This window comes from Anser cygnoides, chromosome 14, assembly GCF_040182565.1.
Source record: "Anser cygnoides isolate HZ-2024a breed goose chromosome 14, Taihu_goose_T2T_genome, whole genome shotgun sequence".
Lineage (NCBI taxonomy): Eukaryota > Metazoa > Chordata > Aves > Anseriformes > Anatidae > Anser > Anser cygnoides.
Genome location: NC_089886.1, coordinates 15,271,983 through 15,298,986, shown reverse-complemented (window position 1 = coordinate 15,298,986; position 27,004 = coordinate 15,271,983). Strand labels below are relative to the sequence as shown.

The following is a 27,004-nucleotide window of genomic DNA, read 5'->3' as shown; positions in this document are numbered from 1 at the left end:
ATGACAATTCTTTTGATTATTTTATGTATTTAACATTCATGCACCATTATTTCTCTGTAGGTGATAAAACTTTATGTAAATCTGCAGCATCACAAAGCTGGGTTTTTATATTTACTTTCACTATCTTTATAGTGACCTCTCATTTATTTACTCACAAGGTGTACAAACATACACTTCATGTAAGTCTGAGCAGTGTCAGTCAGATCATACTGCAAACAACTGTATTCAGTAGTTTGAGAAGGAGCACTTTCAGCTTCATGCTCAGAGTAAAATTGTTCTGCTGTGAACTGAGTAAAAAGCAAAGCCTTTTCTGCAAACATACAGTGAGAGGACACCCACTATCTACACGAGAAATTTCCTCCATGCTCTCTCCATAGTACCCAACAGACACTCACATCCTTCCCATGGAGAATACTGTTTGCATAAAAGCCTGATGTTAAAGAGGCAAGTGTTACTCAAATTTAGGAGATTGTGCATTTTTCCATGGCAATTTTATTTCCCATTAAGCTACTGAAATTCTGTGAAGATTGAGAATATTATCAGTAAAACATGCTTTACACAAACTGCAAATACTCAAAGTATGAGCAGAAATCACCAAGCTTACATGGCTATGGTTTCCCTCTCCTAGAAGATCTAATAGTATAAAGTTCTTATACACACCTTTGTTTGCCATTCAAAATGTCTTGCAGAATTATTTTTACTAATACCATTTTTTTGGATATTACTGAATACATTCTACTTAGAAACTGAAGCTGACACAGAAACTATGAAATAAACTGTCAGCTTTATTATTGTCTCATTGAACACAATAATTGCCTAGGTATTTTGAGTATAATTGCATATATTTTTTTAATATAACAACTACCTATTTTTAACCCATGGAAGAGTATGATACCTACTGGCCTCTGAATTACACGTCTGCTTTTCTACTGAGCATTGATGGCTTTACTGCCAAATCAAACAACTGCACATTTGTCATGAAATTAGTGGTACTCCATTCTTTTCCTCACAAGTTCAACATCTTTCAAACTTGATTCAACATCTACACACACAATGCTATCTATTCTACAATTCGTTCTGCAAAAGAAAGTCAAAATTACAGTGCTTTTGAATTTTTAAAATGGGTATTTTTTCAAGGAAGCAGTCTTGGTAGTCCAGCCTTTAACACCCATTAATTATCCAAGTAACTTTGGGTTCACTCCCCAGCTTGATCATTTATTCTATTTCACACTCAAAACATCTGGATCTCATTTTGGTAATAAACAAGCTAACTTTTTCTCCTTTGTTATTAAGAGCTCTATGGCATTGTCCTTGGAGAACAGCCTCAGGGAACATGATGCAGTTGAAGTAGTTTCTGAGAGTTACTTTAAGAGAGAATCGGTTACATCACAAGCTTGGGTGTAACCAAGAAGCAATAAAAATGAAATAATGCATAACAGCAGACTCAGACAGAAAGACAGGAGTTATTGAACTCTAAGGAGTTACTAAGTTTTCTCTTTCAAGCAGTACTGACTTAGGAAACAGTAAAGTCAGAGCATGGTCAATTTCATTCAATGGTTTCATCAGGAAATCCTATCATCATCAAGAAATATGCTGTGGTCACTAATGTAACTTCTTCCTTTGCTTTGTATCAGTTCTTCCCATATGGGAAAACAGTAAAGATGCAGCTTCCACACGAAAAAAAAAAAAAGGAAAAAAAAAGTCACCTTCACTTTCTGTCAGCATCTTGTTATATTACTAAACTAGGAAATAAAACAAGATGATATATAACGCAATTTCAATAAGGTTGCTATGAGGAAGTCCAGTGCAACCATTTTACAAGCTTATGGTGTGAAATAAATGAATGTTATTTACATGACATGTTAGTACAGAAGCTTTTCCAAAAACTGTGAAAGATAGCACTGTATGTCGCTAAGGAATGGTTTTTTGAAAGAAAACTGTTTACAACAGTTACAAGTCTGAGATCCCTTATTACAAACATAGCAGACTGGGTGGTCCTGGTTCACATTTTCAAAGCTGTCAAAAGTAATAACCTCTACTAGTAACTTTTCATTAGACTGGAAAAGATTATCTACCCTCTATCAGAAGCAGACTACATTTCTCTTCGCATGAAGAAGCAGCATACAAACTGGTAGCAACACAACAGTTTTCAGATCTCAGTATAAGAATCACTCTTTTTCTTCAGGATCTTTTTATACGGAAAAATCTGTTATCAAGATGGAGGATAGAGCTATTGTGTAAACATTATACACAGACTTCCCCTAACTGGGAACAAACTAGTAACACAGGCAAAAATAAGTAGGAACAGGTTTAAATTTCAACATTTCACAAAGCCAACATGAATAAACAAAAAATGTCTAACACCTTTCACATATGCATTAAGGACTTCAGTCAACAATTTACATCATACAGAAAGGGACAGAAGTGTTAGTACCAACTGAACTGAAGTAAGGAATAGAGAATCTTAAGTAACAAATAACACTTACTAATGACACTGTCAACAGCAAGAAAATCCCCTAAACCCAAAAAAAGGGCAACAGTTTATGCACAGCCTCTTAACTCACTACCATATATTTATAAAAGCAATCAACTACATGCATTCAGGCTGGTAGTTTATATCTGCCTGTCCCAGCCCTTAATATATAACAATTCACATTTTAATTATCATTCAAATAAATCAAAAAAAACTTGATCAATACACTCTGAAGCAAGATGTTTCTCAGTTTCTGCTATGCTTTAAGTTTAATAGCAATGCTCTCTTATTTCAAATTTAAAAAAAAGAGAATTCACACAGAACGTTTGAATTTTTGTCTTCCAAACTCTAACACTGAATGAAGAAAAAAAAAAAGTAGTTACTTCCTAATTATTCTTCCACAGCCTATGTGAAGATAATTGGACTTCATCCAAAGAACCTAAATAATCTATTGAAATATCCCTAAACATCCACCACTGTAGACAGTCCACCAATTTCTGTGAAGCCAGTAAGATAAACACGGTGAAGCTATTTCTTACATCAGAGTGTAATCTCTCCAGGTCAGGGCTGAAACTCTATGAAGAAAGCAAAAAGTAAATTTTAGCATGAACATCTCCAAGCTGTGTTGCCCCTGCTGACAGGTCCTGAAAGTTTATATTAATCAAACTAACCATTTCCAGAAGTCAGAAATAGCTGTGAATAATTAGCAAAACTTGCAAGTAGAACTACTGTTGCAATTTTTACCAGAAGAAATAGAGCAGTGTTCCTAATTGATCTGTTTTAATAACTCAATACCAGCCCAGCTCACCACGCCTCTCCATATATAGTAAAGAATGCTTCTGTGGCAATGTGTTGCTCCTTCCTCCCTGGGGCTATATGCCAAGCAGTACTATTAAAATAGGAAGACAAACAGAATCATCTTTTGCCTGAAATCAAACTGGATGCTTAACAAAGGATACTTCTTCCAAAGCTAACAGAATGAAGACAAGGAAATAATTAAGTGGAACAAAGAACACACTGTACACTGGACATAAATTTAAGAACCAAAAACCAGCTTTTGACTGCTTTATCAAAAGCCTATGGGAATTACTTATCACAATTTATTCAAAGGACATTTTCAGCACTACCAAGCCATAAGGGGTAACCAGCCACAAGAATCTGCTATAGTTACCAAAGCTCTTATCTAAAAACTGAGAACACCCCCTTACTCTGATAATTACCTCTGATCCACTTTCATTTTCCCAGCAAGTTATCAAATGTAGGGGGTCAGTTTTTCCTGACATGCCTCATTACCTAGAGAAGTTGGCGTTTATCTTTTATATTCCTAATGTATTGCATCACATCTATCCCACTCAATGATCAAAGACAAAAATTAAATGTATACGTAATATCCAGAACATCTGCATGAACCCTAGAACTTTCTCTTCTCCATGTGATCCTCATACTCTAACTATAGATAAAGAGGAAAATCTGGAGAAGAGATTGCCTCTAAACAACTGAACACATAACATGAACATAAAAGATAACAACAGTTAACTATAACCAATACTAATTTGTTCTGTTCTATATGGAACGCTGCAGCTTCAGGTGAGCTCCAGCTTAGTGAATATGGATAACATGGAGTTGTGCCAGAGGAAAAGCAAGACTGATGACAGAATGGCTGCAAGACCTACATATTCATATATTTTCCAAGGGGGGGGGGGGGGAAGTTAAGTACTTTGAATTCATCATCAGCATTTCACTCACAAACAGGATTATTTAAGGGCTACGGTGCTTGACAGCAGGAAGTTCAGCCTGTAGCATTGATGGAGTTTCTAAGACTGCAAGCGGTATAATCATTCAAATATGAGGAAGCTCACAGAAGTAAAACCTTTCTGATAAAATTATTAAAGCTAAACAAAGTTCATCCAAATTATTACAGACCACTGATGCAGCAGTTCTTACCCTACAGTAACACAAACCTTGAAGTATTTCCTACAGTCCCTGGAGAAATGACTTCTAAATCCCTAAGTGTTTTCCTTAAGCAAATACTCCCATAAATCTTCATCAAGAATTTTAAAAAAGTGCTAAAATCAAACAAACAAGCCACAGAAAACAATAATGTTTAAAACCTCTGATGTAATGTTAAACACTAATCATCTATTCCAACCAAATTATGGTTACACTGTAGTGGAAATGTCATGATTCCATTTGATTTTTAACCATTGCTTTCAGAAGCTTAAGAATTCTGTGGTTACAGAACCTCCTGTATACATAAATGAGACCCAAATTTGTTTTTCCATGAGTTCTTATGGGTCAGTGACCTACTATGAAAATGTTTTTGATGAAACCAGGCTCATTTATTATCATATTATTAAAATAAACCTCTCTGTTTTGCAACCCTGGTCAGATGTACTAATTCAAACCAAGCCCAATTCACTGAAGCATGCATCCTGCTTTCTTGGTAGCTGCCCTTTGCCTCTCTTGCACTTTTCCTATGTTTGGATTCCTCCTGTGCAGATCTGTTGACAGAGCTGCTAATAGCTTCCTTCAGAGAAGAGGCGTCTTTCTTTTTTTTTTTTTCTTAAATAGATATATATTTTTTTAATGTTTACAAAAGAAAAAAAAGAGGTCAGTCTCACATCCGCAATAACAACAAAAAATTTGCCTGCCCAGTAATGGCTGAGTAGCATGTAATTATGCAATTATATGCTACAAACAGACATACAACACTGAAATTTGAGGATATTAGTGCCCTCTAAGACCCTACAGTATATAGTTATTGGGCACAATCATTTTCCCAAATGTATATACCCAATTAAAAGATAAAACTGCAAAGGAGGCAAATCTACATTTCTTCAAAGAATAAGTGGTTTCTCATAAGATTTATCGGTTCAAAGAAATGTATTTTATTCAGTGAATAGTCCCCGCCAATAGCCCAGGGTAGGAAAGTGAAACCTACCATATTATTTAAAAGATACCAACAGCAAAAAAGATGTTTTTCTGATGTTCAAGGAAGCACACATTACTAAACCTACCATTGATTGATAGATAGGAGCAAGTTCTGCCGAGATTTTTGCTTCTTTCCTCAATTAATCTGCAACTACTTTTTCAGTCCCAGAACTTTAAGCACAGCAATCACAGGATCTTGTGGCAAAGTGACATCTTGTCATCTTTTTGATAGGGTAGTAGGGAAGGGCAGGGCAATTTTTACTTCTCTCAAATGACCATGAGAAATCTAAATTACTTCCAAACATATAACCTGTATGCATGTCAAACACTGTTCGTGTACAGACAACTACAAATACCAATGGTTGAAATTACGCTTGACTAATTTCAAGAAAAGCTAATATAAGTTATATGCTTTAAAATTAGAAAAATATTACAAGCATCAAGATCCAAATCACAGAAGCCTCTTATCCCTGAGGTAACATCAGGGTCAGAGTACTTCACGTGGCTAAGAAATACTGTGGTTTTTCAAGTGTGCCTCCAAAAAAGCCCCAGACAAAGTTTTTTTCATGCTAAAACCTTTCTTACACTTTTTTATACTTTCCCAGTGACATTTCTAAAATTATCTGACCTTTTCAGAATGTGGTTTAAACTACTTAAATACTTTGAAATACAAATGCTGCCAGCTGTACTAAGACACTGAGCAGGACGCTGACCTTCTGTATAAGCAAGATGTAGACTGGGTACATCTCAGAATTACCAGGTTTGGCTTCTACAGGTTACTTCATACTTAGTGGTTTGTTTGTTGTTTTGTTTTTTTCCCCAGCACAGTCTTCCTACACTAGAGATCTGTGCTTACATTGTGTCACTGAAAAAAAAGACATGACAAAAGTGCATGTATAGTGTGCTCACTATGTTGTACAATTATGTAATATCAAGTTCTATCCTTGAACCTTATGTATATCTAGGATTTTACTAGCTTACCCCAAAAACGTCTTCTGTTTTGCCTTTTGGAAATATAGGTTGATTCCTTCAGTTTCTAAGTTTTAGCAATACCTCATCTCTATGGTACATCTTCTGAAGAAAATTAAGGAGTTTTTATGAAACTTTAGCTACTGGACAAATTTATGTCTCCATTGCTGCTACACAAATGAATTTTTTTGAACATGCATTGTCCTGTCTTGCACTTAGGATCAGATACCTTTTTAGAGTTGCAAGGAATGGCACTGGCATTTAGAGGGGCTAACTACTGGTTATCAGAAAGCTTTAATGGAATAGGACCATAGCAACCAACACCATGCACAGCTGGACTCAAAACATGATTAACAGCTGAAGATTCTCAAGGAAAGGCTAAAATTAGAAGTTGTGCTAAATATCAAGTCATCAAAATTCAAAAGGAAATCATGAGAAGTCATCATAAAATAAAAGGAAATTGTGTTTTGGACTTCCAAATTTTGAAGATGTTTCAAAAAGCTCTACATACTCTTAATTTTGGGATGTGCATTTACTATTCAAGTTACAAATCAAAAGTTATTTATCATTTCTGGAGAGTATCATTCTACTCTAGTCAAAATAAGGTGCTTGCAAACTTAATATAAATAATAGTTTGTTACGTTATTACTATATGAACCGAGTATCTGCATTAAATAGGCTATACTTAAGTATTTTCTGCAGCATTTAACTGTTGTGAGAAACTTGACTGTATATGGAAATGTATGTACTGGAGATCTTATAACATTCCTTTCCTACAAGAACAACTTTTGGACTAACAGTTGCAAATTCCCCTGCCCCCACCATAATTTTAATATTGACTGTATATTTGAATTGTGGGAACAGCAAAGAGAAAGTTCTTTAAAAAAACAAAAATAATGTAAATAAATAAATTAATAACTTTCCTGACCATATCTGGTATTTCATTTACACAAATGACTAGCATTTCTCTAAATTATCACTTGAGTACTGTAAAAAAAATACATTGCAGTGAAATCTTCCAGAGTACCCAGCATACAGTATTGACAGATAAATGAAGTATGCGAGCTATATCTTGGGAACATTTATTTTGCCTGTTTGAGCCAAGACTAGCACATAAAGCTGAATCAAAAGCAATAAAAAAGTAATGAATTTCCTTCTTTCATCCCAATAATTAATAAAGGTATGTTATCAACATGAGCCCAGATGTCATCTGATAAAAAAAACAGTACTTATATTTCCCCCTGCAAATATTTACTGAAGTGTACGAATCACACTTCAGCTGCCAATATCTACCTATTTGGCTTTTTTATTTATACACACACTCCATAGATATACCAATAACTACCAAGTTTTTGTCTTGTGTGATGCTAAGTGTCAAGTGAAGAATGAACTACACAGGTAAGTATTTCACCACTTGCATCTTATAAGTCAGTTCCTGTCACCTCGTGAACAAAATTTATACCTATTATTTTTATCTTCTACTAACACATTTCTCAGGGAAACTACCAATTCTGCCCATGTTTTTGTTAAGCAAGTCTTATAGGAAACAGGATTTCCTTACTGGTGACTTTACAGCATTCCTTTAAAGTCAGATATCCAATATGAACTTATTGGTGGGGATGAGGGGCAGCTGTTAAATATCCCTGTGCTAGACAAGAAAAAACAGTCGAACTTTCTGGACTATCTCAAATCTCACCACTGAAAGAACTGAACATCCTTAATATCTCAGTTGTAGGCAGCTAGTTCAGTAGAAGCAAAATAAAATTTTGGAAAAGATGACGACCGGTTCAGTTTGTTGCAATAGATGAAAATCAGAAAACACACAGTAATGGAACAGCTTGGCTGAGTCTGACATAGTCCATCCAGATCCGTATCCTGTTTCCAGCAGTGGTAATATGTAGAAGCATGCAGAGGTATAAACAGAGGTTGTCTATTATACTAATCCTCCAACAGCTTTGCAAGCTTTCAATCTTTTTTCATCTACAGTTAGCTGATAAAGGTTTTGCATATTTAGGACACCTCAATGGATCGCTGTTGCACAAACCTAGCCAGCCTTCTGATGACCATCTGTGAACTTCTATTTTATTCTTTCACAAGCTCCAACATTTTGGGATGTTTTTTTCCTTCCAGTTCCCTGTTCTTCAACCCTGAATTACATCTACTATATCATTGCACAGTCAGTCAACCTCATGAGGTCCTTCTACAATTCCTCAGTGTGGGCACTTTGATTAAAACTGCCCATGAAGCAGTTTTCAAGAAGACTATATAAATGTGATGGAGATACATGACTGGGTCTCAGCAACTCTGCTAACCAAGTTCCTCTTGAAAGTATTGGTAAAAACAACCTGCACTGTAAACAGTATGAGTGGCAAACTGATGAAATCTACCAGTAGATATAGAAAGATTCCATGGAGGCTCCAATATTACATTTAGAGAAGTGACCATTAGCTCCAAGAATGAGTCATAATCATCCCTAGTTTAAACTAAGGGTGTTAACTCATCCCACAAGCACACAGAAACAACTCTTTCCCCTTAGAAGAAAGGAAAAGTATTGCTGAAGTTCGAATGTGATTTAGCTACACACAAAAGATGCAGAACAGCTCTGAGGAACTGTAAGTCGCACTCAGTGAGGAAAAGCAAATCACTCTTTTTACACTACAAGAAAGGATGGCACAAGGTAGGAGATTGTAGCATACAGACCAGCACCGTGTGGTGCAATAAGCATGGTGGAATTATGAGAGAGAGATAATGACAAAGACAAGTAAAACCTGTAGCAATCCAAGCCCAGAAAAGAAAACCAAGGCACCTCACCTGCAGTTGCTCAAAGAACTTCATGGTGCCATGTGAGGAGATAGCATGTCGCTGAGGAACTTGCATGCAGCCTCCATGGCTGTGCCAAAGGCATCCAAGGATATGACCAACAACATCCTCTCAGATACTGGCACCCGAAGCATTCTATCTAATCACTTTGGACTACTCGCAGTGTCAACTGTCACAATGACACTCCCTTAAAAGACAGTAACAGACTTCTCTTGAAAACATGAGGTAAAAGTGACTGCCTTTTCAGACGTCAGTTACAAGATTCTTTTTTTTTTTTTTTTCCCCAAACCAGAATAATTTTTTTCAAAATGCATGGACCAAATCATGATCAAACATCAAAAACTATTTCTTGAACTTGCAGTCAGGAGCCAATGCAGCCAAGGAGCTACATGTTACTAGCTCACAAATGCAGGCAACACAAAACTTAAGTACTAGATATTCTTCAAATCAGGAGAACAGGAACATGTTTGAAGATATCAGAAACTGAATTTCATTTGTTGTATTCTTTGCTGGCTCCATCAAGCAGTGGATAAGTTTGCAACTGGTCTCAGAAACTGATTTCTGCCATTTACTAAAGATTACTTCACTGACACACAGCCTGTGACCTGGGATTAGACAATATAGTTGCATTTCACCCTACTGATGATGCGTTGCTGCAGCAGTAGTTCTGCCCAGTGTGACAGATTAGCTCAGGTTTTGACATTTGCTGCACACACTCCCACACAAAGCAGGAGGAAACTACCATCTTTGGGATTACACATGCATGACAAGAACAAAATCCATCCCTCCCAAATACAAAGACTGTAAGTTCCAGATGGCTCTACTGGCCCCAGTTTACCATTCACACCCTCCTCTGAGGGGAAAGGCCCAGAGTAAAGGGCTGTCCTGGGAGCAGGATACAGACAGAAGGGCTCGCTCCTGAAGCACCACAAGCTCCTGAGGAGTTTGCTAGCAAGCCAGGTACTACCCTAACTGAGGCATGGCATTTTGAGAAGGAAGAGGGAAGTATGCAAGCAATAAAATGGATGAAATACCAGACTGCAGCGTTAGGTTTATTTGAGTGTCTTTAATCTCCTGCATTTCCAAATGAGCATTTTATGATCACTGATCTCAAACTAGATATTATCCATAATGTCATATGGAAATGGAGACATTAAACAACAAAGCTTCATTCTGAAAGGTCACATTCAAACTGTCTTCCATATTTGCAAATCCATATGGCTTCATAAATGAAATAAGTGTAACGCATGCAGTTCCAGAAATACCTCTAAACTGCACACACTGCAAACCCTGTATAAACACTATGGATTTGTCCATGCTGCCAAAGATTCGCAATAAGCTTTTGTTTACAACAGCAGAGAACTGTCCAATGCTTTTATTGTTTTGCCCACTACTCTGAAGCACTTAGCAATCCTTCCACTTAGCCTGTTAATTATTGAAGATGCTTTCTGTATTACATGATTTATTTAAAGCCTGATCAATCTCAATTTATGAAATCCAGATTGTGAAGCATCTCATAATTTCTTCTCCTTAGCATCTTTGGTCACTAATACAGATTTTACAGTACACTATGCCAAATAAATATACTTTAATACCTTAATCAAGCATTTAGGAAGCAGCTTACAAAGATCCATGCACAGTAGCATCTCTACAGTTAAAGGTCTGCCAATTTCCGTTTGGACCTCTGTCTTAACACATAGAAAACGAAAACCATACACATATATGCTAGGGTTAAACTTTTGGATTTAAGAAAAAAAAAAAAAAAGCTAATTATTTTTCCCAACTTTGAAAAGATATTTGATTTGGCCATGCTTATACATTCTCTCCCCCACACACCCCCCGCCCTTCTTTAAACAACAAAAACACATTTTGAGTGTTTTCAGATGTTGAAAGCCTTTATGCTAGCTAAAGACGCTAATTTGAGCAGAAAGAACCAGCCACCAGCCAAAGTCCGGCCTTTTGAAGATAATACAGCTACATGACAATTTCTGGCAGTTGGCCATGGAAAAGTCAGAATCAGCTGGTGTCTTATATCCTGCCTCATTTTTCACATAAATGTGTGACATCTGGCTCTGGTAGAAATTTCAGTTCATCTTTTCGGTCCACTAGTACGCATCTTTACTCTTGATCCTCTTTGTATATGAAATTTTGTAATAATTTTATCTTGAAATCCTACATCATGTTAACAGCAAAGCATATAGCTGAAATGTCAAAATTCAGTATAAATTTGTGTATAATGCACTGTCTGTGTGTATAGACACATGCTCACAACTTCAAACCACAGAACACAAAAACAGAAAGAAAAATCCAAGTCGGAACTTTAACTGATAAACTTTTAGGACAAAAATGCAGAATGGAACTAGAAAAAAGAATTAATTTCTGAAACCTTCCCTACAACAACAGACACAGGTGTTGCCCTAAAACTGTCTACTGGCAAGGAGGGCACACTCAAGATTTACAGCTGGCACTTCCAATTTTGAACAATTTATCTCCATCATTTAAATGCTTATTGAACATATGCAAAGTATATCAGTCAACATTAGTTAGTAATATTTCTCATAAAATAGCACTTTGGAGCCAAAGAAAAGCTGATAGCTAGAAAAGCAACTAACAAGCCTGGGAGGAGGCGTCCTGAAATCATTCTAGCACCTCATACATACAAGCTTACATTGGCACGTAGGCTCTACAAGCTTTAGAGTTTCTCTGCATCGGCATTACATTGCACAAGAACGGCTTGACGTTTGACTACAGCACAACTAGTAGAAGGTAGTAAGCTGTATGGACCAATTAAACATTAATATTGCATCTCGACTGATCAACTTTTTATGGTCAGCTACTTCACTACTCATCTGTGGGTTTTGGAGTAAAATCATAGAAACTTCTTTGAATAAAGCATTCCTGGTTTCCCACTGAATTGAGTACCATTGGATATTTTCAAGAACTCTGAATTTTAGGACTCAACAGAACAACTTACACACACACACAAAAACAAACCAAAAGAAAAAAAAACATTTTTTATAAGAGAGGCAATGGTTAAAATCCCATGTATTACTCAGCTTTATCTAGTAAAGCTAAGAAAAAATATGTCAAAGAATGAAGTGGCACACCTTCCACCCATCACTTCATTTCTCAACTTCATATTTTCTGGCCTTTTGTCATACCCTGCATTATGTGCTTCCTTCAACTGATATTGACAGACTTTATTAAGCTTTTGACAATACCTTGACCTCTATTTAAATAATGTCTTTAAGATGCTCCATTGGTATTGTAAGCATTAATGTCCCATAAAGAAACAAGAATAAAAAATAATTTAAAAAACAGTTGTAAACAGTAAAATCCCAGTAACTGGAGAGCCATCATTATGGTGTTTTTGGGAGCAATAGCAAACAGCTGTAGAGACATTTTATACAAAATTTACTTACTGTTATGCAGGACAGTACCAAAAAACACATTTCACAATGAAAATTCTTCTAATTCACTTAGATAATACTGATGAGTTTGTTTTGATGTCCACACAAGCGAGACTATAGTAAGCTAAAATAGTATTCACCTAAGGTTATGGTCCATGCCCTTTGAAGGATTACTGTGTGGGAGTGGAAGAACAATATACTTCCACTGTTACTTTGAATAAAAGACATATATATATATATATATATATATATGGTATTTTGCCAAAAAGAGAAATTACTCCTGTTTTTTAAAGTCTGGCCCAATACAGCTGCTTTGTTTAAAAAAAAAAAAAAAGTTAGTGATTACTTTTGCATCCACTTCAACAGATCAAAAACGAATGTTATTCCAAAATCGAAGCAATATATGCAATTTTTATTTGTTATTTGAAAGAAATTAAATGGAAAAAAGCCAGTTTTTTTATTCAACCATCATACTTTCTTCATTAATGTTTTGCAATGTTTGACAATACTTAATAAAATAGCTTTAATGTTACCTAAAATGTTGCAATTTAGCTGTTATAAGTTATGCCAAACTTTCCACAGTTCATTCTCCAAAGCCTACTGACTCATAGCAAAAAAATCAACAACAAAAAAAACACACAGATTTATAGTTATGTCCTAAAAATGATTTAAGCTAAAATACCAAAAAGTTGTATGTTTCCAGCCCTCCCTTTCATATTACATTCATTTAGAAAATATTTTAATGACAGACAATCCAAAAAGAGAAGCAGAGATGCAGTATGTTTAACTGGCCAAGTTAAGAGTTTGCACAGGAAAAAAAGAAAAAAAAGAGAGAGACTTTCAAACATCACATACTTGAGCAGATGCTGTTAAAGGTATCATATTTCCTAACTTCTGGTTTCACAAGATACATTATGCTCATTTGCTAACAGAGAAGGCTCTACAGAAAAGCAACACATTAAAGCAACACATTAAAAGAAGTCTTGAGTATTCATCATTTCTGGTTACAGATAGCTAGTCAGTCTCCCAGATTTTTTTCAAAACACATTTTTTAGTTTAACTAAATCTATCTTTATCTAAGATGAGCTATAATCTGAAAAAAAAAAGTTTTCTACAGCATCAGGAAATGCTTAATTTGGGAAAACTATGACGCGGGTTTTGTTTTATTGTTCCCAAGAATTGTGAAATAAATCACCCATGGCATAACTCTTGACCTAAAAGTGCTTTCTAAATGGAATATAGGTATCAGAAACTGGATGAGTAGCTTATAATCAGAATTTAAAACTCAGCTCCCTTATTTGTATAAAGTGGGCTTTTTAATTCAAGAAAAAAAAATCCTGAATAAATCCATTTTAAAAGATCAGAACACTAGTTGATCAACAACTTAAATGCAAGTCTAATCTTGAGATCATCTGAAACAGTTTTAGTACAACATATGCTCCATACTCCAAAGTTGTCTTGCACAATTGTTAATGGGAACTTCGCTCTTAAAAGCTACTTTAGAAAAAAAAAAGTTAAAAAATGCCAAGTTCTACAATAAATGCCTTGCAGATAATCAAGCATAAAAACAAATCTGCTTCTCTGTTTTAACAAAAAAGCATTCCAAACCAGCATGTGATTTCTTTCTAGTCACCTACATCTAACAAAGAATAATTCCCCAAAGTATTTCAGCATTACAGTAACATTGTTCAGCTCTCACCATAAACTGGCAAAATTAACCTAGCTTCATGACAATGCTGAACAGTACACTCCAACAAAGAGTAGCAATTTGATATAGCATTACTTTTGCACTTACTGATATTAATGATTGCACTCTTACAAGGCTAGTAGTTTTCTATGAGTTGGATTTTGCATTAAGAGAGCTTTTATATTCACTAGTGTTTACTTTTGATTGCTATCAAAAGTAGAAGAAATCAACAGTCTAATTTTCTCAGTCTAGCGTGATACCCTGGAACCTACTGGTACCAGTGGCATTGTGCAACTTGAAATGAAATCAAGATAATAAAAACATTAAGTTCAAAGGCAATTCTAGAAATACTCTGGTTCTTAAACCTTGAGGACAATTGTAACTTTCATTAGTGATGATTTTTATATTTTAATTAACTGTACAAATAATAATTATTATAAATAAACTTTTCTTCTTCATCTATATATCTGTTATAAAAGTTGCCCAAATAATGTTCTTTTAATAGTGTTGTTAAGATTCTAGTATCAATGATGGTTCTATTTTCTTGGTGAGCAGTTGCACATTTTATTTCAAGCATGAGCTATGATTCAGTATAAAGCCAACTGTGTTTAAGAGCATATTCAAATTCAGGTAAGTACCCCCCCCCTTTTTTTTTTTTTTTTTTGCTTTTGCCTTTTTTTTTTTAAGCAAGTTCCGTTTCTAATCATGAAATATAATAATCATTTAAAGCAAGGTAGAAAAACATGGCATTTTTGTTTAAGTATTTAAACTGAGATACTTACAGTCGCTCAAGTTGTTTTAAATCTTGAAATGCTCCACGTTCTATCACACTGATCTGATTTTCTTCCAAGTGTCTGCAATTCCAGAAACACAAGTACATTTTAAGACAAGAGAATAAAAGTTTCCCCACTTCACACGTTATAAAAGTGGTTTTCACAGATGCAATAGTAAAACATTTAATTAGAGATTATGAAAATTCTAGACCAAAAAGCACTCTCTCTTGGTCACAAACAGCAAGCTGATTAAAAATTGCCTCCTGACTCCCAGATTTGATAACCATTTTGTTCAAAAACTTTTGTAACCATAATGCTCAGAAAGATGTTGGTTTAGGGACTGATTGTTACATCCTCAGTCCCTTACTCTTGGCTTTTGTAATTGAGGAGAAGTGACTGACTCCCTACAGTCAATAGCAGAAAAATCAACGTAAACATTTTTTGTCCAGTCTTTATGTTCTGCCAAAACTTCAGGCCTGCTTTAGAGTAAACCACTTGTAAACAAACCAAAGCAGTTCAGCCTCACCAGAAATACAGCCATACCAGCTACGTGTGACAGCTGTATACAGTCCCACTGTACAACAGGTGTAATAATGTAAGGGAAAGCTCCCAGGCTTCCACTGTGTGGGACTCTGCTTTTCTTCACCCTCTAAGGCTGAGGCAAGGATAAGTAATAAACAATGGCGACTGACTTCTCTTTGATTTACACTGTGGAGGAAATGACTACTCATTCACACAGCAGAAGTGCTCTTTATAGGTAAAAGGGAGCAGATACACCAATATTTCCATTTAAGCCATCTTTTTTCTCTCTCAGTGCTGCCTTCCAGCACACACCCATTCTCTGCTTCTGTGAGAGCACTCAGATAACAGAATAGACTAAATCTCTTAGCCTTCTGAATATTTTAGGTAGTTTTAGCTAAAAACACATGAATAACTTAATATACAATAAGTCTGGTTTAAGCGATGACTAGTGAAAAAGCACTCCTCTCCAGCAGCCACTCCTCTGCATCCAATCCTATGAGGATTCTCAGAGTCATTCTACTGGGTTGCAGTTGTGAGGACAGACAGCAAGAATCTACAACTACAAAAACCAAAAGATAAAAGTAAAAAAACATGCAAACAAACTGTGTTCCTCAAAGTAAGAGGGGGAAAAATATGCAGTTATAAGGTATGAAAAAATAAGGTATGCAATGGAGTACTTTGCATTTATGTTGTCGGTTTGAGATGGGAACCTTTGTTCGGTTGGACCACTCTGCCAGCTTCTAGTTCATTCATCATACAAATAGTTCTCACTGTGATGTCTGAAGACAAGACCAGACCACACCTGTTTGGGAGCTCTGGGACAGGTTACACATTTCTGCTCCTCCCACTACACCCCCATCACACATGGGGGGAAAATAGGAAGGGGAAAAGGAGAGGGTGAGTAATGTAGAATAGCCAGAGTTACTAGGGGACCATAGAGAAAGTTCAGAAAAATGATTAAATATCTGAAGGACTTATGGAGACCAGATGTTAAGCTGCACAAACTGCAAGAAAAACAAACAAACAAACAAACAAAAACAAACAAACACTTTCCAGATACAACAGGAACATGGAAAAGGAAAATACATTGACAATGATCAAAAATATTTATGTAAGCAAATGCTGAAATGGCATATCTTAGGTTTCACGTAATCTTAATATATCACAAGACAAAAACGATATAAATTACGGATTTTCGAATAGGCACGTTCTGCTTTTATTCCTAATGACTTGTGTGGCAAACACCAGACACCACTCATAATGGTTGAACATGCTACATAAATCTGAAATGAGCACAGAGCAAAAAATTCAAATAACTGCAGTTGCATAGTTCGCTTCTTGTTAAGGACATCCGGGGTAAGTGACTGCAGTGACATTAGGTAATGTCTGACGCTACAGACAGTAGAAAAAACACTACCAAACCAACTACTGACATTAATGATAGTATAGTACTTGTAAACAGAATTATAATACAGACTTCTAAAATGGTATTGGCAGCTGGGATTGGAGCCAAAGAAATCTAAATGACTCCACTGATAGAGGTGAGGGAAATGCTATAGGAAAGAAGAATCTTCCAATAGAAGATTAGAAAAGATGCAAGACCAGAAGATTAGAAGGTTAGAAATGTTTTCTTGGTTCAAACGTGCTTAGGTAGCAGCAGAAATGACTTGTCTTCTCCTTGGCAGGATTCAGTTAATTTATTAATTGAATTTTCACTAAATTAATGTAACAGTTCATCATTACCGTTTTAAGGACTTATTTTACAAGAAGATACTTAAAGGAAAATACTAGCTGCAGAAGGCAATCTCAAGAAACATAAAGAGAAATTTTCAGGGAATGCAGGCAGATCTGTGTCCTGATCTTCTGATAGCTGTTTCAGTAAAGGGGTCAATAGAACAATAAAACCAACCTGTCTCTAACAGTGCTGGGACCAACTCAAGATTAGGTTTTTGCCTTGATTACTACAATTTGGAATTTGCAATAGTTTAGTAAAATACTTCCAGTGAACTAGATAACAAGTGCACAGAATTTAGTGACTACTAGGTAAGGGGCAATATGTAGATTGATGTTTTCCCCTTTTGATTTTCAAGGCCTATTTAGAAGCACAGTTGAGCTCTTGACTGATAATTCTAGAACAAGAGACAGGACTACCTAAATTTTTTGCATTTGTTACTTCATACTGGACTAAAAGAATTCGTAAGTTTCCTCGTGTACAACTTTTACAGCTATCAAATATTTTATACTTAATCTCCTGCAAAAGCACTATTAAAGTCGACAAAATCCGCAAGTCCTATTTGCTAGTGTTCCAATATAATTTATTCATACATAAGTGGACTGTGGTAAGAATTTTAGTCCATCTCACAGTGCTTATTAAAAACTAGCAAGGAACACAATTAAACAGCTCTGAAATGGCATTTGGACTTCAACATGGAACTAAAATTTTTTTCACATCACAAACTGCTCCAGTTGCCTGGTTTAAAATACCACTAACTGAATAATGTACATAAATTACTAACATATGATCATCCTTAGTACTAGCAACCCAAAATAGTCTTTTCAAGAAAGATAAGTTTTCTCTTATACTCACAAGACACGGAGATTCTTCAGCCCTGCGAAGTCCATCTTTGTGATTCTTGTGATATTATTTTTTTCTAGATCACTGGAGGGGGAAAAAAACAAACACAGCATTCAGGCACTATAACCAACATCCAAAATTCTGTTAGGAGAAATTATCTCCATCAGTGCACCATCTATCAGCTGTTCAAATTGTACAAACTCATGTTTCCATTATAAGTGTATGATCTGCTCATCATCTACTTGTTCCTCAAGACTACAATCTTTTAAGAGGCTAAAATATATTCAAGAGCCAATCTGTACAACACAGCTGAAATGCAGTACTCTGCCCCAAAAATTAAAATTGGGCTCTGGAGTTGTACTAAGCCCGCTTGAGTCTAGCCTGCTTCAGAAGCTGCTGTAGAGCCTGAGCACAGAACTACCAGCTTTGGTTAGTGGAGGCATGGTGTCACCCAAATGACTGGAAGATTTGTCAAGTTTTAGAACAGCTCCCTGCCAAATGCAGCATCCTATTTAGGCAGCTCTTCACCCCATTTTTTTTGGAAATGCTGGTTATCAGAAGATAACCAGTGAAGTGTTATCACTGTTTGAAAAAGTGTTAATCACACTGACCTGTTTCCTATGTTAATCAGAACTTGCCAGTTTGTGTCTTCTGTCTTTACTTGAACTTTCAATTTTATAGAACACATGCTATGCGACAACACATTTTCCTCATGTAGTCAGCCAAGTATTACCTCCTGCACTGTTTCAATTTGTGCTAATTTATGCTCTAGATTCCAAATTAATAAGTAACCGGTATTTTTTCCACAACAGGAAAAACCATTGTAAGCAGATCTTGAGCTGTCCACTTTTCTTTGGAGTGAGCGCACCAAAAATACAAAAGAATTTCACATTTAAACTTGTATCTTGATAGACTAGACATCCAAATAAAATAGTGTTTGCTTCTGTGACAAATTCTATTTAAGTCAAAATTGAATCAAAGTGAAGATAAAGGAATTCATAAATCAATTCTTGCAAGATTAGTTCTGTGCTTAAGGCTAAGTCTCACTACACTAGCAGCCGTTTTTTTTTTTGACAGTCATAAGAACTGAGTCTAACTCCTCGATTCCCAATATAAAGTCTTCCTGTCATTTCAGAGGTCTAGTTAGATCTTCATTTTCTGCAAAATAGCACCTGCCAATATTGGTGCACTGTAGAGGTCCTGTGTTGTCTTGACTCTTGGATTTGCCTTGACCGGGAACCTACTCCCCCCCCCGTCCCCGTCCCCGTCCCCGCCCCCCCCCCCCCCCCCCCCCCCCCCCCAAAAAAAAACCAAAAACTTTCAGTTGTTTTGCCTTTTTTTTTTCCCCTGTACAGATTGATTTACTCAACCTAGTGATAACCACCAGACAAACAGCTAGCCTTTTTTCCTCACATTCAACCACGCTTATTTTAAAATAAGCGATATTCAGCAAACTTACAACTAAAACAGGTATACTTCTCCAGCATAACACCACAAATATATTGTCAGATTTTTCTAGATAAAAGAATCCCTCTTAAAAAGTTTGTTTGTTTTTTTTTTTTAATACTGGAGTATTTTTTTCTTCTTCTGAGTCACATTTTACGCCTAGCAAAAAGCTGCTAAATATATTTAAAAAAGCAAGCCTTTGGGTTAACGCTTCTCAGGCCAATAAAGCACTAAGTAGCTTTCTAAAGACCATGAGATGGTAAACAATAACATTCCAACAAATTTTCTTGTCTAGTGCCACTGGATGAAAATAGTCTAAGATGAAAAACTAGTCATGAGGCTAGATGTTGATTTGCTAAAAGAGAATGACATCACAAATTCACAACAGGAAGTAGAGACTTGTCTTAAGAAATTCAATTTTACCATAGTTCCTGCATTAATGTGCATTATTTTTCTTCTCGAATTTTTAAATTTCTTACATATAACTTCCTTTCAATTTCTAATAAGATTCAACAAGACAAGGGAAGGTAACAGTACTATTTTTAAGTACATTTCGCAATCATCTCAAACCTTGACCATGAATTAATTTCTGAAAGATAAGTAGATGTTCCTAAGTACTGTTTCAAGTTAATAGTTCTGTAGGTACAAAAAAGAGTCCAAGGAAGGGGCAGAACTCAGAACTCCCAGGAATGCCTCAACTGTCACCTTTGTATTCTGAAAGATGCTGCCTAGATGGCTGTCCTTGGATGGCTTTTAAGTGCCTGACAAGTAATACTACAAACAGAATATGAAAGCTCTCAAAGTGTTAAGGAGAGCTAAATGATTTGCAATCTTTCATATACCCTCCTACAGGGAGAAAAAAAAAAAAAGTTTTCCTGCCTCCTACCTGGCACAACTTCCAGTAATTTTCCAGCACACATACAATTCCATACAAGCCCTCCAACATGGCTGCTACCTAAGCCAGTCCTCTTTCACCTCACATCAGACCCTACTAGCAGGATAGATGCAATACTAATAAGAAATATGTGAGTGCTCAAGATAAAAAATTAAAATTATATACCTTGAATCAGATTTTTTTTTTTTCTGCTGACATTAAGCATATTCCTCTAAGGCATTAAATGAAAGGTAATTGTCATGGTAACTAATGCCATTTTTTTCTACTGTGAATCTCAAAGAAAAGGCAGTTACAAATTTGGAAGTTTAAGCTCATTGAAAGGTACATTTTCAACATTCAGAGAAGAAACGGAACTGATTTCTTAGCATACCTACCATGTTTCCCAACTCCTTCTAACCATGAAAATAAAGTTTCTTCTAATATGAACACTATCCTTCATTTATCAAAACTTAAATATTTAGATGAGCAGAGGTAATTGTACTCATTTGTCAAAGAAAATAATGCCTCATATTTGCAAACGTACATAACTGTTTTCCTCATGTATTCCCTAAATCTCAGATGCAAACCAGTGTGGGTGTGGGGAGAATCCCTGTATTTTAACTACAAGAAAAAAATAAAAGAAACACTATCTTTGACAGACCTAGGTCAATCATATTTAAGAAAATATCTGTTATGGGGAAAAAAAACAAACAAACACAAAACAACTACAGGACACTTTCACTGTATGTAAGAACCACTGAATCACTCTTTTCACAGGTAATACCTTTCAGTCACTGCCTACATTTTTCAGATTTTCCAGCTTGATTTCCTCTGGGCTCTCAGTTCAATTCCTCTACCCTAGTGCATCATTAACTACTCACCGGTGTGCCAGGGTGACCTGACAGCAAAAATCACTGGGAGGAATTAACTCTGGAGTAAGCAACACATAAATAGCTTTGTGGTTTATTTGTGTGTTGTTTCCCCTCTGCTTTTTATGCCATTCCCTCAAAAGTTTTCCCTTGCCTGTGTCTCAGAAACATTCTACCAAAACACAGCATGCAGCTGCTCAGAATTCTCCAATTGGCAGCTCAGAGGTACACACATCAATAGGGTCAGTGACCCATCTTTTTGCCTATTTTGGTAAGCCTTAAATCTCAGCATAGCACATTTACTCAGCCTGAACACCTGTACGCAGAGCATCATTCCTGTCACACATACAAAGCACTTTTTTCCCCTTCAAGTCTGAGCCCGATACCCCACAAGAGCTCCATCCCTCTCTTTTTTCAGCCCCGAGAGCACTCCTGCTACTCAGCACGCTCCTCCCGGTGAGTTCTGCACCCCTCTATGCTGAGAAAGACTTTTTTAAACATTCTTTGATCAATATACATATTGAGATTGCTGTTCACTCCACTCCTGCAGACTGACACAGCCTACACCGTACACATAAAATCAACCATTCTATTAAAGCCTTCTGAACATCAGCAGCTAAGATAAAGTACCCATTTCTGTAAGGAAAGTTACTTGGACAATTTTCTAATTTTAACAGAATGCTTCTTCATGAAGTTCACTTTCCTTAAGCCAATTTGGATTTTATTGATACCTGCCTCCTCTGCTTTAAAAAGCAGTATTTGCCATCTGAGCATTTACCTGTTCCAGCAAGCTCTCCCTCGAGGCTTGTCTGCCATTTGAGGGAAAAAAGACTAAAACCCTGATGTACTACTATGTAACACTTCCTCCTCCTGTTCGGAGTAGGTCTAGCACTGCTGCAAAAAAAAAAAAAAAAAAGCCCATTGCCACAAGTTACCCTATTAGTCAATTAAACTTTGTTACTGTGAAGTTATTGAACTATTGCAGACTTCAGTGGTTTACAGCTGGTATTTGTGGGCAACTTAATATTTTATATTTCCTTTATAAAAGTTTGCCAGCTGATTATGAGACCACTAGTGGGTTTCAACTACAAAAAGCTAAACCTTAACATCTAATCTTGGTTGACTTTCAAATACATCATGGTTCATAGGAACTGTTGGAAGCAAACACAAAACCAGCTTTGAAAATAAATTGTTTGGATCAAAGACATGGAAAAAATTATAATGCAGAGGTGAATTTGATTTATATTTAGCTTAAAAAAGTACCTATCTGCAAATACATTCATTCTAAATTAAATGCTTATTGTGCAAAATTCCTGAATTTTGCATGTTCTGTGGGGCCAAGTGGATCTTAGATCTTACTCAAAATCTCGATTTTGCCCCATGCATATACCAGCCCAGCTGCAACTCTTTGTCATTTCACATTCATATAATATTGTTCCAAACAAATCTAAGAAAACACCATTATGGAAGATAGATCTCTTCTGGTCTGGCATCAGATCAGTTGACGGCACCCATTAAAATGAAAAGAGCCTGGAGCTTCTGATATTAAGTCTCTGTTGTCAAACTATTTTTCTTTTTAGCATAAAGTATGTTAAAGACAATGCAGGTGTAGTGGCAGCTTTAAGAAAACAGATATGGAAGCAATTACTTCCATGGGAGTAGAAATATGAATTGGACTAGAATTGTACAAGACTTCACTTACTGAAAGTGAGTTCAGACCGAACTATTAAAGGGAGCCTTACTCATAAACATGTCCTGCTATGTTCTAATAACAATTTAATTCAATACATATTTTGTAGATGATGAAGACTAAGTTACACAATGTACACACTTATTACAAACAGGGATGTTTGGAGCAACTGGAGAAAATCCTTCTTCATAGCAGGAATTCCTCTGAATTGCTTCATGTTTCATTCTTCTCTCAACACAATCTGATGAACTTAGCCAGACATTTAAATGTTTGTAAGTCTCCAAAACTCTCTGGAGCGTGCCATTATGTGGCTTCCAACAGCACTAGAAGTGCTAGATAGACGACTTCTTGTTACATCACTTCAATTTCAGTTGACAATTATTCTTCCGAGCCACCCAACACTTCCAAAATGCCTAGACATTTGTCCTCCCAACGCCTACCCTTGTCCTTGGACTTCATGAAGTTTATGACTTTGGGACTAACTCCGGTTGTCCTAAGTTGTCCTAACACATACATTGTCCTAAGTGCTGTGCACTTCTGTCTTCTGGACTCACATACCTTAGCAAATATACACACTCATCTTAGACACATCTGAGCTTATAATACTTTAATATGCAAGGTCAGAATCGAGTTTGACATCAGCAACATAAACATCGGAATTCTTATAAAAAAGCCAAAAACCAAAGGCAATCAGATGCTGAAGTCTTGCAACAATTTTAAATTCAAATCACTTATTTAATATTTACATATAAATAAAAAATCCTTATATACACAAGGATGCAAAACTTCAATAAACACTTCCATATTTTAGCAAGTTCCTATTACTCAACTGTCGATTTGCTTCTTGATTTTAGTCTCTGAAGTAATCCAAAATTTCATCTCTCATCATAGTTGTATATCTTGAATGTAGCCAGGTGAATCCCCAACTTTATTCCTTCTCAACCCTTCCTAGACTATGTTTATGTAGTGTATATATATATATATATATTTTTTTTTTTAAATTAAGTTGCTGATTTTGAAGCTAGTTCTGGTTGCTGACCTATGCCTTCTAGGTACACAGAATAAAAAACAGAGATCCCAGTGCCAAAATCAAGTCTTATTAAATGGTAAGAAATGGTTTGTTCTCAGTGCAACTCCTAACCATTTATTATTATTGTTGTTGTTGTTTTTATTAAGCCTGTGAGCTACAGCTATGGGCACCATACAAGTTCATACAAGTGTGGTAAGCTTCTGGTAGCGGTGGGGCCACAGGGGTGGCTTCTACAAGAAGAATCCAGAATCTGCCCCATGTTAAATAACAGCCCCGCTCCTGACCAGAGCTGGGCCAATAAGTGATATTGTTTGCACCTCTGTGACAGCATATTTAAGACAGGGAAAAAAAAACTTTGCTACACAGCAGCTGGGAGAGAGAGGGGTAAGAAACAGCCTTGCAGGTGCCAAGATCAGTGAAAAAGGAGGGGGAGAGGTGCTCCAGGCACTGGAGCAGAAGCCCCCTGTGGCCTGTGGTGAGGACCATGGTGAAGCAGGCTATTCCCCTGCAGCCCATGGAGTACCACGGTGGAGCAGGTGGACCTGCACTGACAGAGGCTGCGGCCTGTGGAGGACCCCCGCCGGAGCAGATTCCAGGCCGGACCTGCAGCCCATGGAGAGGAGACCATGCAGGAGCAGGTGACCTGGCAGGAGCTGCTGTCCGTGGAGGACCCAGGTTGAAGCAGTTTGCTCCTGAGGGATGGACCCTGAGGTACAGACCCATATCTGGAGCAGTTCTTGAAGAGCTTCTGCCTGTGGGAAGCCCACGCCGGATCAGTTCAGGAAGAATGGCATCCCATGTGAGGGACCCCACAGCACAGGGAAAGAGAGTGACCGAGAAGAAGAGGCAGAGATGAAGTATTATAGACTGACCACAGCCCCCATTCCCCCATTTTCCCTTTGAGAAGAGGGAGTTAGAGAGCTGCCACGGTGGAACTCGGCTGCCCAGCGGAGTAGAACTACCACAACAGGTACATGAAAGCCTTCTGACCTGGTGGTCTTGCTGCAAGTGGAGCATCTGCTTTAAGACTAGCTTCTACTGAAACAATTTTTCTAAGGTACTGTTTCTTCTGATCTGGAAAACAACCAATTGCCAGGCCTAATCCTGTTCACTCTTGGTCAGAAAAGAAGTTGCTTAAATTTAATTCTCGTTCCAGAAGAAACCCAATTATTTCATTTGATGAAAGCTATTCATTGTCCATAAAGTTACCAGCAAAACAGAGTTATCCTCTCTTTCAGAAAACTCTGAGGTACCAGATGGGCAAACACAGTGACATTCTTAATAACAAAACTGAAGATCATCTCTGATATCAGATAACTTCATGTCAATACCTGATTTTGCATCTTACTGTTAAATACTACAAGTCCTAGATGGTTTTTTTTTTTTTTTAATATTTATTAATCCATTTGCCTTTAACCTGGGAAGACTTGGCATAAAATAAAAATATATAACAAAGTGAAAATAACTTGCTATCCAAAGAGAAGGGAAGCTAGAGCAAGAGCTGCAACTTCATTCAAGCCCTCAGATGTTTTCCTGTTTATATTAATCAAGAATTCAATAAAAGCAGTAGAGATACTGCATACTGCCTTTAAGAAAAATTGCCACACACTTCAAAAGACCGCTCTTAACCAAGTTACACAGCGCTAGGGTTCATTGCTATCCAGCTTCTTCAAATATAGGTAAGTAATTTCTAGTCATAGAACCTCTAATCCAAAATCTAGTTCTGTTCCTGAAAAGTATTCAATGTGGCTTCCACATATCAGCTCAAATATATAGATACTTGTGTCACATTTGTAATAAACAAATAACCAGGAAACCCAATACTCTCAAAAGAAATTTCATTAAACCAATGCCCCATGTGATCCAAAAAGCAAAAAATGAATTTTCCTAAGAACCAGAAAGGAAAGGAGTTAACACACCATCTAGAACTCACATCAAAACAAATTTCAACTAGAACATAATTCACGGAAGTTCCAAAAGTTCATGAACAGAAGAAAAATAATTTATCTCTGAATTTAAGAGTGACACTATTAAGGGTATAGCCCATATTCCTTATTATTCTTTTTTTTTTTTCATTTGTAATGGAGTCCAAGGGATACACTTCAAATGATAAGTCAACTTGGCAGTAACATATTCAAAATGTGGAAGGTAAAATTCTAGTGATAACAATTCAATCCAGATTCCTGAATCTCAAGAGTTACTGATATCTTACATTAGCCCAATACTTCCAAATAACTCAAGCATCACACAATCTAGGGAAACAAGCCCTTGATTGTTTTGCCAGTACATTGCTGAAGGACTTGGTCAATCCAAAACACCTGCTAGAATGACAGCTGAGTCATCCCTTGAAAATTTTCCTGTTTGATTTGTTTTCCCAACTCCCATTTACTTGGCAAGGTAACTGTGAACACAAACACACACCACCTGAACCAGAGGGAACTTGCATTTTCACAGGTAAGTTAACCATTCACTTGGATGCCTGCTGCACTCTAGAAGCAGAAAACCAGGAGTTCTTGATTTTTTTTTATTTTTTTTTTAAAAAATCAAAGCTACCTGTGGGGTTGGAGGCAAAAGGCTCTTCAGTAAAGCCCTTCTCTCTGTATGAATACTTTTGTTCTTAATTTGGGAACACACTAACACCGTACTCAATAACAAGAGAAAAATCCTTTCCCATGTACGGATGTATCCATTTCTGCTATGTGTGTTTCTGGCTATCCTTTGCAGTCTTTACACACCCGATATCTGTTTTGTTATTTTTAACTGTTTTCCAGAATTCCTGCTATGGAGTTAATTTGTCTTTAATGGATATGGACTGCCACTAGCCTCTTAACCTTAAATGACTACAATTCCCTCTGGAAAGCACTTGGCAATTTTCTTGTGCCTTCAGTCCAAGAACTTCAAAGTTACTATGATGAACTACTCAATTATAACATTA

At 36.6% G+C, this 27,004-nt stretch overlaps 1 protein-coding gene across 3 annotated transcripts in view; it reads right to left on the bottom strand.

The window, feature by feature from the left end:
• SLIT3 (slit guidance ligand 3) overlaps window positions 1-27,004 on the bottom strand; it is a 512,041-nt gene that overhangs the window by 466,613 nt on the left and 18,424 nt on the right. For all 3 annotated transcript variants that reach the window (XM_048064726.2, XM_013178499.3, XM_013178496.3), the window contains exons 3-4: window positions 18,173-18,244; window positions 15,073-15,144 (exon numbers count right to left, since the gene is read on the bottom strand). In XM_048064726.2, the coding sequence (XP_047920683.2) occupies window positions 15,073-15,144; window positions 18,173-18,244 (144 nt within the window). The remainder of the gene's footprint in view (window positions 1-15,072; window positions 15,145-18,172; window positions 18,245-27,004) is intronic.